At 65.4% G+C, this 13020-nt stretch overlaps 1 protein-coding gene across 1 annotated transcript in view; it reads right to left on the bottom strand.

Moving 5' to 3' along the window:
* Window positions 1–611: 611 nt before the first annotated feature.
* Window positions 612–13020, bottom strand: part of VOLCADRAFT_89599 (uncharacterized protein) — a gene marked incomplete at both ends in the record, with an annotated part of 21164 nt that continues 8755 nt past the window's right edge. The window contains 17 exons of the mRNA XM_002949115.1: window positions 612–1805; window positions 2059–2307; window positions 2688–3092; window positions 3566–3754; window positions 3809–3835; window positions 4056–4472; window positions 4810–5282; window positions 5367–5511; window positions 5892–6061; window positions 6605–6788; window positions 7389–8051; window positions 8639–8734; window positions 9234–9814; window positions 9893–10193; window positions 10536–11246; window positions 11669–12005; window positions 12652–12833. Of these exons, the coding sequence (XP_002949161.1) occupies window positions 612–1805; window positions 2059–2307; window positions 2688–3092; window positions 3566–3754; window positions 3809–3835; window positions 4056–4472; window positions 4810–5282; window positions 5367–5511; window positions 5892–6061; window positions 6605–6788; window positions 7389–8051; window positions 8639–8734; window positions 9234–9814; window positions 9893–10193; window positions 10536–11246; window positions 11669–12005; window positions 12652–12833 (6324 nt within the window). The remainder of the gene's footprint in view (window positions 1806–2058; window positions 2308–2687; window positions 3093–3565; window positions 3755–3808; window positions 3836–4055; window positions 4473–4809; window positions 5283–5366; window positions 5512–5891; window positions 6062–6604; window positions 6789–7388; window positions 8052–8638; window positions 8735–9233; window positions 9815–9892; window positions 10194–10535; window positions 11247–11668; window positions 12006–12651; window positions 12834–13020) is intronic.

Here is a 13020-nt window from a genome sequence, read left to right as displayed (position 1 = left end):
CATCCTCGAGGAAAGAAATATTTGAATACACCGCTGACAAAACAGCATGTGCCACAGCATGATGGCTGAACCCGGCCCTGCCACGCAAGCTAACAATAACACACACACACACACACGCAGAGGCACATCTTCAACAATAGATATCTCCCGCACCGCGACAGACAGCACTATCCGCAACTTCCTCGAGACGTTCTCCGCTTCTCGCAGCATACCGCCACTTGTGGGTTTGCCTGCCTGGTCCTACGCGGCGGTCATCTCGCTGGACGACATCTTTCAACAGCTGTCCTGCGTCTCCGCCTTCGTCCGCCTCCGCTCCATTACCCCCTCACAACAACTGCAAGCTCAGTTCTATCGATCAAATGCTGTCCCGCTGTTCCCGCGGAGCCCTTCAAGGATCACTACACCTCACCTCCATCACTACAGTCCCCCGGCTAATCCCGCGAGCACAACCCACCTCAACATCTCCGCTCCCTTACGACACCTCCCCACAGTAACAGTACACACCACGCACATCCCTCCCTTCAAGTAATCACCGCAGGACATCAGCCGTGCCTCTGATGCCTCTGAAGTCGACCCGCTACAGGCCTACCCACAAGCCCGAAAGCCCCTGCTCATAACAAGAACGGTGGCGGCGGAAGCGGTGTTGCGACGCACAGCCCCAGTCCGACACCTAGTGCCGTCAGCATACTCTGCACAGCCGCACGTACGACAGGGTCGGAGCTACCGATGCACTCGCACAGCACGCCGTACAGCGCCGGCAGGTGTGGCTGCTCCTTTACACACAGCGACTTCCCCGTCAGCTGCAGCCCGGGCCCGGTCCCAGCCCCCGAGACCGACCCCGGCCCGGCAGTAGCGAACACGGTCGCCGCGTTACGGGGAGCCATGAAAGCGGACATGCGGGGTTCGCCCGTGTGGCCGGCGACTGCGCCGGCAGCACCGTCACCAAGACTCGTACGCGTGGGCGGGGTGACGGGCACGACAGGCACGGCGGCGCTGTTGCCGCTGCCGCCGCCGCCGCTGCTGCCGGTTGCGATGCCCATTGCTGACGATATCAGCGCACCCGTACTGCTGTACGTCCGCGAGAAGAACGACAATGAAGGGGTGGATCGACCCGTGGGCAAGGCAAGGCTGGAAAAGGACAGCTCCGGCCCCGCTGCCAAGCCCGGGGCGGCGCCGCCGCCGCCAGCGGCGGCCGCTGGGCTCACGAGGTCGACGCCGCTGCTGCTGCGCCGGGAAGCCGCCGGTGGGCTCTGCAGTACAGACCCCGGGCCCAGTCCGCTACCGGAGCCTCCGAGACTAGAAGTGGAGTGCAGAGCGGCAGCGGCGCCGGCGGCGGGCGCGGCGGCGGCAGCCGCCGCCGCTGCGCCGGCCGCCAGCGATGGCGGCGGCATGGCTGCGTTCGAGCGCACCGCCCGCACCGCGTCCAGCCAGAAACGGAGATGAGGACGGGACGGCAGCAGCGAATCCGACACAGCTGGAACCACGCGAAGTTGTTGAAGCAGCTCCAGGACGTGCAGCGCCTTGTCGTGCAACGCCGCCGGCATAACAGCTGACGTCACCGCGCGCGAAGATGCCGTTGTCAACTCCAGCGGCATGGCCTGAACATCCACTCCGACGCCGCCACCAGCGGCATTCGCTGCGGCAGCACCGGTGCCGCCGCTCACCACGGAGGAATCCCCGGCGGCTGTTGCGGCCGTACCCGACGGCGCACTGGCGCCTGGCCTGGCACGCTGCTCGGTTCGCGCGTAGTCATGAAGGACGGCCTCGCAGCGAGTTACGAAGACCGGCAACGCGAGTTGGGCCACCTGGGCACCGCAAGTGGGAGTGGGCACAGGGGAATGGGGCTTCAATCTCCTCCTGGGTACAGCTACCAGTTTCCGGGTCCTCTGCTCCACCTGAGCTGCTCGCGGCCCTCTCAGGCACACCCGCCTCCATCCAGGCCTCCGGCACCGCGCACGAAAACCCTCACTATGGAGACTTGCACCCACAACCCCAACACAGTCCCCCGCACAGTCGCTCCACTGGCACCTCCCCGCTCGTGCACCCGTTCTCACCCACCTCCAATAGGGACCTAGCCGCCGGCACCGGCGGGTGCGCCAGGTCGCGACCCTCCGGCTCGGGCACGGGCGCGTCCTGTCCCCGGCTGCACAGCACGTAGAGCTTGTTCAGGCACACGTGGCTGAGGCGGCTGGTGGGCGGCAAGCAGGACTCGTCGTAGGGCCGGTCGCTGGTGGCGATGCCGGCTGCTGAGGGCGCTGCGACGGAGGCGGCCCCCGCGTCCAACACCTCAATCAGTGCTCGCCGCATCTGCATCAGGTGGGGTAGGGCCGGGGGCGGGCCGAGGGCGGGCGGGGCGGGGAGACGTGGTGGTGTGTCAAGAAACACACTTCCCCGAAATAGCCACAACCGAAACACGTTTAACAAGGAACGCCCAGAGCGCCCAGAGCACTTCAACTCGCAGCCGCACACGGTTACGTGTCACAATACCAACACACGGCAGTGAAGGACAATCCGGAATATCCAAATTCCGGAGCTCACCAAATTATACAACGGCTTTGAATTTCGGGGTTAGCTACACATTTCCATGCCTGGACACAATAGCAGACACCCGGGGTTCACCAACGCGCATGTACATACATGCACACAGACACATACAAGAGCACACACGCACATACACACAAACACACCTCGACTGGTGCGTGCTGACAAGAGCTCAGGACCGTTTCGGAGAGGCAGTCCAGTACTGCAGTCGTAATCTCCAGATCCGCCGCGACTTGCTCCAGAGAGGGGGCCGGCATTGCTGTGGCCGCAGCAGCGGCAGCGGCAGCGCCGGTGGACTGCGGTGGCAGCGGCGGCTCGGCGGAGGCGTTCATGTTGCGGAAGTACGCCGCGCCGGCACCGCTGCTGCTGCTGCCGCCGCCACCACCGGTGGCAGCAGCAGCTAACGAGAGTGCGTGCTGCACCTCCGGCGGGGGCTGTAGCAGTGGCGGCAGGTTGGCGGCGAGGAAGAACATCTGGAAGGCCCGCGCCAGAGCGGGCCAGGTGGACTGCGGCACCAGCACCTGACCGTGACCCTGACCCTGGCTGTGCCCCTGAGGTTGGTGAACGGAGGGAGGTGAAAGTGGCGGGAACGAGGGGTGAAGGGCGCGATGAACAGCAGTCTTGATCACGTGCCCGTACGATCCGTAGGGACACCACGCCCTCTCCGCCGTGTGCCGTCCCCGGCAGCAGCTAGATCTGCTCGTGGGCAGCTCGTAGTAGTTGCCTGGGTCCCTTCCCCCCCACACACAGACACACACATAGTCACCACCTCGCTGCAAAGGGATGGTCGGGATGGTATCAGAAACTCCGTCATCCCCCAAAGCTCTACCCCTGCGGGCCACGATACCTGAGCGCCAGAGCGCTCCCCCTTGACCAGCTCCCCCTAGTTCACCCAGCCGTCTATGTAATATATAATATACAATACACAATATTATGTGTGTGTCTGTTTGTGTGCCTCCATGCCGCAACAAAAACCCCAATCCTGAGGCCAAGTCCCGATCCCGGCCCCGGCCCCGGAGTCCACCTGATGGCTGCATATGTTGATGGACGGCAGCCCCGACTGCACCACCGTCATCAGCCCTCGTGCCGCCGCCCGCCACAGCTCCTCCAGGGCCGGGCCCTCCGCGGGGTCCCCGGGCCCCGGGTAGAGCTGCAGCTGCGGAGTGAAAGAGCTCTGGGGCGGCTGCTGAGAGGTGGAGGGGGCGCTCCCGGACTGCGGCAGTGGCAGCAGGTGGCGACACGCCATGCACTCCGACATGGCCCCCACCAGGAGCGGGAAGGTCACCACACGGACCTGCGGGACATTGGGGTGGGGTGCGGGGAGCCGGGGGTGGGTGATACCAGGGTGATGAGGGTGATACATTCAAGGGTGATTGCTCAGCTCCTGGGTTTTTCAGCTCTCATTCACACACCCACACAACGACACAGTCGCATCACGAGAACAGAAAAGTACCGATTGGCGCATGTAAGATCCCGTGATATGGCCCCCCCCAAACACACACACATACCCCTACCTGCCACGACACATGGTCCCGGTACCAAGTCGCCAGCAGCTCCACCACTCGCGCCATCCACACGGGGGACATAGCCCGGGCCTCCACCACCTCGCCGGTGGCTGCGAACGCCAACCAGGAGCTGCTACTGCTGACAGCACCCGGCAAGCTACCTGCCCCTGCTACTGCCCCTACCGGGTTGTGGATGGAGGGCTCCCGGCTGCTGGTGGCGGTGGCGGTGGCGGTGGCGACGCTGATGTGGGAGGACGTGGGGTCGGGGGGGTTGGAGGGACCCGCGGTGGGCCCCGTGGAGGTCGTAGTCGGGGGGTGGGGTGCTGCTGCTGCTGCTGGTGGTGTTGGTGTTAATGTCGTCGTTGCAGGCCCGTCCGCACCGGTGGTTGATGCGGACCCAGGGACTGGGCCGCAGGTCTTACGTTGCTGAGACAAGTGCAAGCGGGGGAATGGTTGCGATGGGGGGACGGGGGGAGGATCACCAAGCGAGGGGTGCGGTCCGGGAGTGTGCGTGTGTGTGGTGGGGGGGAAGGGGTGGCGGTGGTGGGTGTGGCAACAGGGGGTTTGCATTGTGAGAGGCTCCCGGGGGCTGTGAGGTGCACCAAGAGTTGGATTAGGTTGGGATGGGGGCGGGGCAGGGCGGGGCGGGGCGGGGCGCGGCCGACACCGGCGCACGCGGCCCAGGCCCTCTGGCTCCCGGTTAAGGTGCGCCACCTCACACCGGCAAGCAAAGAGACATGCACATGTCCATGCATGTCCACACCTGCTGCAATGCCGCCGCCTGCTGAGCGTATTGCCGCAGAGCCAGCGTGCTGAACGGACGTAGCATGTTGCACAGCACGTTCAGCACGGCCGGCCACACGCCCGCTGCGGCGGCTGCGGGCGGCAGCGCCGCTAGGGCCGCCAGCACGGCCTTCTGAATGGGCCCTATGGTGGTGAAGTGAATGGATGACGTGTCGTCGCAACCCACGGGGTACCGGGCGAAACGGTCTAGCCATCGTAAGATGAGCAGAAGCTGTTCCGGGTCGGGGCTGGGGGCGCCGCCATCGCCGTTGGCAGTAGCCGCGGGGCCTCCCCCTCCGGCGGCAGCGGCTGTAGCGGCGGGTGTCCCGGTGGCCGCCGGCCGTGGACCGCGCAACAGCAGGAGCTGGGCGGAGAGCGTGGTGATGCAGGTGAGGAGCTCGGCCCGGGCTTGTAGCGGTGCGGAGGTGTTGGGTGCGGCCATTGCGTTGACGCCTGAGCGCAAGCGCAGCACAGGGCAGGGCGAGGGGGTTAAAGAGAAGCCTGCGGGTACGCGCCCACTGCCCGCTACGCGCCTACCTCTATCCAGCGCCGCGAGCGTCTGCTGCCACATGGTTTTAGTAACCAGCGGCCCCGACCCATGGGTCTGCAGCACCGTGGTGAGCAGGCTGGTGGAGGCCAGGCACAGCGCCTTTCGCCCCGTGGACAGCAGCTCCCCTAGCAGCTGTTGAGGCGGCAGCGGGCGGGGGGGGATGGAAAGCGGGAGGATGGAACGACAGCTGAATGGGGGGGGGGGAAAGAGGTAGCGACTGCTTTTCAGCCAACTGGGGAGCTGCGGCATACGAGGGTGGGTGCACAGAGCCCATCAGTGGACGTCTGCGGGCTAACAGTCGGTCGGGGTCGGGGCCGGGGGGATGTGGAGCAGAAATTAACACGACCGTAGTCATCATCATCACCACCACCACCACCACCACATGGATTGGGGGGGTGTTGATGGGAGCTCGGGGCCCTCAGCCCCGTCAGCCGCCCCCTCCAACCCCCCCAAGGATAGCACCCGTGATAAAGCGCCCGCCCGGGCCCCCTTGCCTCCCGCCCCGTGCCCACCTGCATGAGCTGCTCCCAGGCCTGGGCCCACACGTCCAGTCCGCTGAGCACCGCCATGTAGGACCGCACCACCTTGGCCGCCCCGCCCAGTGCCAGCACCAGCGTCTCGTCCCACTGCTTTTGTTCGCTGTTGCGGCTGTGGTGCACCAACATCACCACGGACCGCCCGCCTGAACAATAGAGACGCAGGTGAAGAGCGGCAGCTTACGGCGGGAAGAAATATATAGATGCATGTATGTATGTATATTGTTACAGGGTGGTTAAGCTTCACCAGCGGCCCCCTTTCCCTTGGAGGCAGTTCCCTGCTCTCCCCTGCGAGAGGGGCACCCTAATCCGTTCACCACATCCGACATCAGAATGTATTCGTTGGGTTCAGCAACTCACCACCAGCATCCAACCAAATCTAGCGGATCAACGGCGCCTCAACTTAGTTCCTGGTCAGCTCGCAAGTATGTATGTATGCGTGTGAATAGGACGCGAGAAGGAACCCCGAATGCGGACTTCCAGACGCCCCCGGGGAAAGGGTTTAAGAGGGGTAAGAGGGGGAAAGGCAATCCAGGAGGGGACCGACATCCTGCAGCCGCCAGCCACCAGAGTACAGCACCACACGCTCGGCCTCTAATGGCCCCTAATGGTGCTTTTCTCCTAACAGCTCCTCTTCCCCCCTTCCCCCAAACAGGGGCCCAAGTCATCCCCTCCCTCCAGCAACGCACCTTTTTCCTTCCCCAACTCCACCGCCGCCGCCTCCTCGACGGAGCTGGTGGCGGACAGGCGGTGGATGGTGAGCAGCAGGTCGAACAGCAGGGACCAGAACAGCTGGTGCCAGGTGGCGGAGGGGAACTTGCCGCCGTGACTGCCCACAGCAAGAAACAACGTCCGCACGGCGGCGTTGCGAGCCTGTAGAAATGCGTGCATGGGTACGTGCAAGGGAGCAGGGAGAGGTTGGCGCAGGAGGTGATCACAGGACAGGACAGGACAGGTCGGTCAGCAGCCCAATACGAGGGACGAGGCCCCGGGCAGTAATGACCGGCTTTGAGGGCACCACCACCACAGCAGCTTTGCGGAGGAGAGGGAGCGGGAGAGGGGGTTGGCGGCAGCTCAAAAAGGAGCGGGATGCGCGCGTGAGAAGCTTCCATGCGTGTGCGTGTTCGCGCGGGGCTGAGCGAAGCCGTGCCGTGCTGTGGCGAGGGCCATTGGCCAGGGGGGTTGCGAAGGCGAGTTTACATGCACACGCGCATACACACGTTAACGTGTCAGGGAAGGGGGAAAAGGGGGCGAAGGGGGGAAGGTGGCGAAGGGGGGCAGGCGGCCACCTAGCTGGGTTATACAAGCCGGAACCCCAAAGGGCTAAAAGAGGGGGGAGGGGGGTTGTCAGTCGCAATAGAAGTCGTAGTAGCAAGCAGGGTGACGGGGGAAGGCGGGTGGCCCAGGCGAGCTCAGTGCGCCGGCCCCGGCCCCGGCCACCGCCCCGGCACACCCGCCCACCCGCCGGCTCACCTCCGGCCGGGGGTCCACTGACAGGGTCTTTAGGGAGCGGAACGCAATCATCAACATGGCGATGCTTTCCGCCTCGTCCAGGTCATGTAGCGGGTAGCTGCCCCCGCCGGCCGGCACCAAGGCCGCTGATGCCCCCGTGCCTGGACCCGAGCCCCCGCCCGCAGCTCCCACCGGCTGCTGCGACTGCCCCTGCGTCTGTGGCTGCTGTGGTGGTTGCGGTGGTGGTTGCAGCTGGGCCCAGGGCGATCTGTCGGGTGAGGACGCGGAGGGCAGCGAGGGCACTCCCCGGGCGAAGGACAGCGCGGCGGCAAACGCGGGGGACATCTGCTTCTCCCCGGCGGCCCCGGACATCGTGTCGCCGCCGAACAGCAGGGAGGACGAGCCGCCGCCGAAGGGGCCCGCGGGGGGGGAGGGCGACAACGCCTGCGGCACTGCCGCTGCCGCCGAGGGGGTGGAGGCCGCAGCCGGTGGTGTGTCCGTGGTGGCTGTTGGCCGCTGTTGGTTTTGTTTGGTGTGCTGCTGGCTGTGGTGGTTGGGTTGGTGTGCTGCTGCAGCCGCCGCCGCCGCCGCCGCCTTGGAGAAGGTGCCTCTGCTGCGAGCCAGGTGGTCGGTGACGTTCCACAGCATGGTGATGGCGGAGAGGGAGACGTTCAGGACAGTGTCCTGGGGGCCGGGTGGGGGAGTGTGGGAGGTGCGGGAGGTGGGGAGCAGCGGGCGCGAGGTTGGGTCGTTAGGTGGAGGGGGTTGGGGTGGCGGACTGCGGACTGCGGACTGCGGGTCGGGTCGGGTCGGGTTTGTGCGGGCGGGCGGTCCTAAGGAGCTGTCAGTGTGGTGTGGTGTGGTGTGAGGTGTGTGCTGTCAGGTCGCCTGATGCTGTGCGGTGTTGGCCGCCCACGGTGAGAGCTTGTTGAACGGGAGAACACAGCGGGCCCCTAACCAGCGCGGGGACAGCTCGCTCCTTCTTCTTCTGCTGTCTGTCTGTCTATCATTCTCGTGCTGTCTGTCTGTCTCACACGAAGACCCACACTTCCATACATACCTAGACACCTTGTTACTCTCCCCTCCCTTTGCTCACACGCGGGTCTGTGATGGAAGTAATGAACCGCAGTACGCCCTTCGTTCAGCTTCACGGCGGCATCGCGGCGGCATGGCAGCAAGCAGGGCCCCTGTACACATCATTGCGACGGCCCCGCCCCTCCCCCCGGCAGTATGTCCCCTTCTCCCCTCCTTTTTTTACCCATTTCCAGCACCTGCGTGGCGAACTTGGCAATGACCTCCAGTGCCTTGGCCACATGCTCCTTAGGCAGCGAGCTGGACAGGTAGTCGGTGGCCAGCAGCTCAACAACCTGCGGGAGGAGGGGCAGGTGGGTTTGGAGGTTGCGTGTGGGAGGTGGAGGCATATCCCGTTTTTAGCGTTGACTGGTGGTGGCTGTAGCGCAGGGGCCCGGGGTGGGGGCTGAGGATGCCTGAGAATCATCCCCCCGATGACACCGATGATGGCGATTATGATGGTGGCGCAAAACCCGGGACAATCAACCGCCGACGTTCCAAGCAAGAAGTGTGTTTGGACGAGGGGTTATCCCGGGAAGGCGTGAGCCTAACCGCCCTAACCGATAACGAAACACGTGGAGCCTCTTAAGGAGCACCTGAGGCCTTGACCCACGGGTCGTCGTGGGGGAAGGGAAGGGGGATGTGAATGCGGCTGACGGACGGCAACCCACGGGATGGCGGGGGTTGGGGGGGAGAGGCACCTGTCGGGGACAGACCATCAAACAGACCAACACACGCTAGTCGCGTCCCTTCCCCCATCCCCGCGCCTGTGACTTAAACACAGCTTTCAATTACCTGGAAGCCCAGCCGCACATCCGCTGGGCCCTGTCCCGCACGGGGTACGGCGTCCAGCAGACGTAGCAATGGCACCCAGCCCCGGGTCAGGCCGTCGCCATGGTGCTGCAGTACATGCAGCGCGATGCGCAGCAGTCCATGTCGTACATCTGGCGAGCGGCCTCCCTCCCGGTACAGCGAATCTAGAGCCACCAGCAGCATGTGCTGCACGTCCTCACGCTGCGCCGACTGCTGCACACCGCGGTTGGCAACGAGGGGGTTGGCAGTGGTGGCGGCGGCGGCGGCGGTGGCGGCATTGAGGCTGTGAGCGAAGGGGGAGGTGGAGGTGCCGGCGGCGGAGGTGGAGGCCGGGTTGACGGCGGGGCTGGTGGTAAGGGACGACGGCGGCGGGTGCGGTAGTCCCGCGGGGAGCGGCGTGTGGAGGGAGGACAAGTCCGTGGAGGGACGCGCGGAGCCGCCGCTGCCGCTAACGCGCCGCCCTGGCGGCGGCGGCGGTAGCGGGGACGCTGTCGTCGTCGCCGTCGACGTGACGACCGGCGCGCCGTGGGCGGTGTAGCCGCTGCCCGCGCTGAACCCGCGGCCTGCGGACGGGTGCACAGGCACTTGCGGGCTGGACAACGGTGTCGTAGCCGCCATCATCATTCCGGCAGCTGCCGTACCGGCTCCGAAACCCGCGTCTCTCGACGTCCGGCGCGACCCCGGAGAGCCAGCGGCGACACCAGCGCCACCACCCGGCGACGCCGCGGCAACGGCGGCGGCAGCGGCGCCACCCGGCGACTGTCCGTACGACGGAAAGCTGGTCATCAGCGTTCTCCGGGTGGCCCCGGCGGCTGCGTACGACGGCAGGAAAGCGTCTTCCAACGCGGGCAGTGGCGCCGTGAATTTGTCAGGCACGTGCAAGTCGGGGTTGAGGGCGCCGGTGATGGTGCGGTCCAGGGCGTCTACCGCAGCTGCGCGAACCTGCGGAGCGGGCGAGCGGGCGAGTGAGGGGTCACCACATCCTCACGTCCCTCCGGACACGACAAGACAGTAGACAAGACTCACCATGTCGCATGAGAGCGGCCCTGTCGAAGGCCCACAATTGCGATTAAGACATGGGGGGTCAAAACAGCGGGGTCTTCTCTCTCTGTGTGAGGTGTGTGTTCGGAGTGCGGGTGGCGGCAGAGAGGCCGAGACACCGGCTCCGCTCCATACCGCAGATGCCCCTCTGCATCCATATTCCAACATTCCGCTTCTCTTCCTCTGCGCAGTACCCCCCTTCCTCCCCCTCCCCTGTCCTCCCCTCCCCGTCCTCCTCCGCACCTGGACGTTGCTGCTGGCCAGGACCTCCAGCACATGCGCCAGGAAGATTCCCCACAAATCCTGAACTCGCCACAAGTTGTGGAGAAGCGTGTCGACCATGCGGTTGAGTGCGCACAACCGCACAGGGCCAGGAGCCGCAGCGGCGGCCGCGACGGGGCTCAACGGTCCACCGCCGCCGCCGCCTGCTGCACCAGCGGAAGCTGCAGCGGCAGTAGCCGCCGCGGGGGCAGCCGAAGTCGCCGACGATGCAGGTCCCATGGAACCGCCGTTCGGCAGGAGGGGCGCAGGCGCTGACGTGGCAGCTGCTGCGGCCGCGGTGCCGCCGCCGGCCAGGAGCCCCAGCCCAGCCAGTGTACGGTGGGATATGTCGGCGAGCGCAGACAGCAACGACACCACCGCCTCTGGGGACATGTGGTGGCTGTTCTCAAACAACTGGTCGGCGGCGGAGGCCAGGATGCGGAGCTCGCGCTGAGCAGTAGTGGAGCTGTCGTCGGGCCCACCGTCGCCAGCAGCTGCTGCTGCTGCTGCCGCCGCCGCCGCGGCGGCGGCAGAGGCAGCGGTAGCGGCTGCGGCAGCTGCCGCTGCCGACCCGCCAGCGCCGGTGACCCCGCCGCCTGCCGCCGTCCCAGCCGCTCCTGATCCCGCTCCGGACATCATCGCTGACCCCATGGGCTGCAGGCCGACGACAATTTCCCCCTCGCCACCCGTCTCCTGGCCGGGTGAAGCACCGCGGTGTGTGTGTATTTGTATGTGTGTATTTGTATGTGTGTATCGTGTGTGTATTTGCGTGTGTGCAGCACAAGGGGGGGATACTTCAGCTCAATCCAAGGGGGCGGCCCGCAGGACCTCAACCTCACTGCCCTCGGGACCCCGTAACGGCCTCAGGCTCTTCCTTGGACGACCTGCCGCACATGTATATGTACATGGGGCCCCACATAGGCCGGCTGCATACGAATAAGGCCCACACCTCACCTCACCTCACCTCACCACACCTCACCACACTAGGTTGTTGGTCAGCTTAATACATCACGATATCACACACGTGCCCATGACGCAGCCAGCCAGCCAGCCAGCCAGCCAGCCAGCCAGCCAGCTACGATCCCAACCTCTCCCTCCCTCCCCCCCTGGCTTACCAGCAGGTACGCCGCCGTGGTGGTGTGCGGGGAGGCAAGGATGCGGTCCAGTGCGTTCACCGCATCCACCACGTACAGCCACCCGCAGCTGCCCAGACCATCCGCCAGGCGGTGAGCCAGGTTAAACAGGGACCGCAGCGCCGCGATGTTGCGAGGGGTCAGCACCACGCGGACGGAGGAGGCCGAGCGCTCCACCAGCAGAGCGGTCAGGAAGCCGGGGGCAGGACGAGACCCGCCGCTGGCGCCGCCGCCGCCGCCAGCAGCAGCGACGACGGCGGATGATCCTGTCGAGACGGGAGGTGGTGTTGCTGCGACACTTGCGAGGCGGCGCGCTGAGCTGCAGCCGGGGAGGTGGGGACCCGGAGGGGAGGGGTTATCAGGGGCCTAGTAGCCACAGGAGGAGGCGATAGGGGCCCCGAGGAATAGGTCGCCATCCCGACACCACCACGGGGGGTTGTTTCTCAGATGCACACAGGTCGCAGGACATCAGGACTAATATACATACAATGATGAAAGTGATATACGTACATACATACGAGGTGGGGGTTGGAGTGCAGGAGTGGCGCAAGGAGGGGAGGGGAAATATGGAGGAACCTGATCGCCGCGTTATCGGAAGGCTTTGGGGACTAAGGCAAAAAACGGTTCTGGGTTGTAGAGAAGAAAGAGGAAAGGAGGAGCTCCTGAAAAGGTGATTGCGTTGGGAGGGGGACGCGTGAGGGTTTCGACGCTGTTTCGGTTAGTTCGGTATCAACTAACCGAAACCGCGGGAGGTGCCCAGGAGCCGGGTTCACTCCCGACAACGCAGAATGTGGTCGGGATTAGATGATGTGTACGGAAAACAAAAACACATCATGCCACCTCACCCGCCCCTGCTATGGCCGCCCCTCCACAAACCCCCGTGCGCTCCCCCTTCGGCCCTCCGCACGTTCCCCGTGTCTGTATACATACACACATACACGAACACACACATACACGCCACCCACCCGCCGACGCTCCGGTCATCAGACAACAAGCCGCCAGCGCCAGCACCACCGCCCGCCGTGGACACCGCCAGTGCCGCCACGTCATCCTCCCCCGGCGGCAGCAGCGTGTGGGCGCACAGCGCATGCAGCAGCGCGTCACGGGCGTCCATAACCCCCAGTGCGCCCGCGCTGTAGGTCATGCCCTGCAGAGGACACGGGGGAGGGGGGTTGAGGGGGGGGGGGAGAAGGGGGAGGCACGGGGCAACACTCCATCATATGGAAGTGGGACGCAGGTGACACAATGGTGTTAGGACCGCACTCGCACATGTGGTTGCCCCGTGAGAGACACCGACACCCAGCTAGGTGCACTTCCTGGCCGCCCCCCCCCCC

Source organism: Volvox carteri (genome assembly GCF_000143455.1).
Source record: "Volvox carteri f. nagariensis unplaced genomic scaffold VOLCAscaffold_13, whole genome shotgun sequence".
NCBI lineage: Eukaryota > Viridiplantae > Chlorophyta > Chlorophyceae > Chlamydomonadales > Volvocaceae > Volvox > Volvox carteri.
Note: the sequence above shows the minus strand (reverse complement) of the source record. Positions and strands in the feature narration are given on the sequence as shown.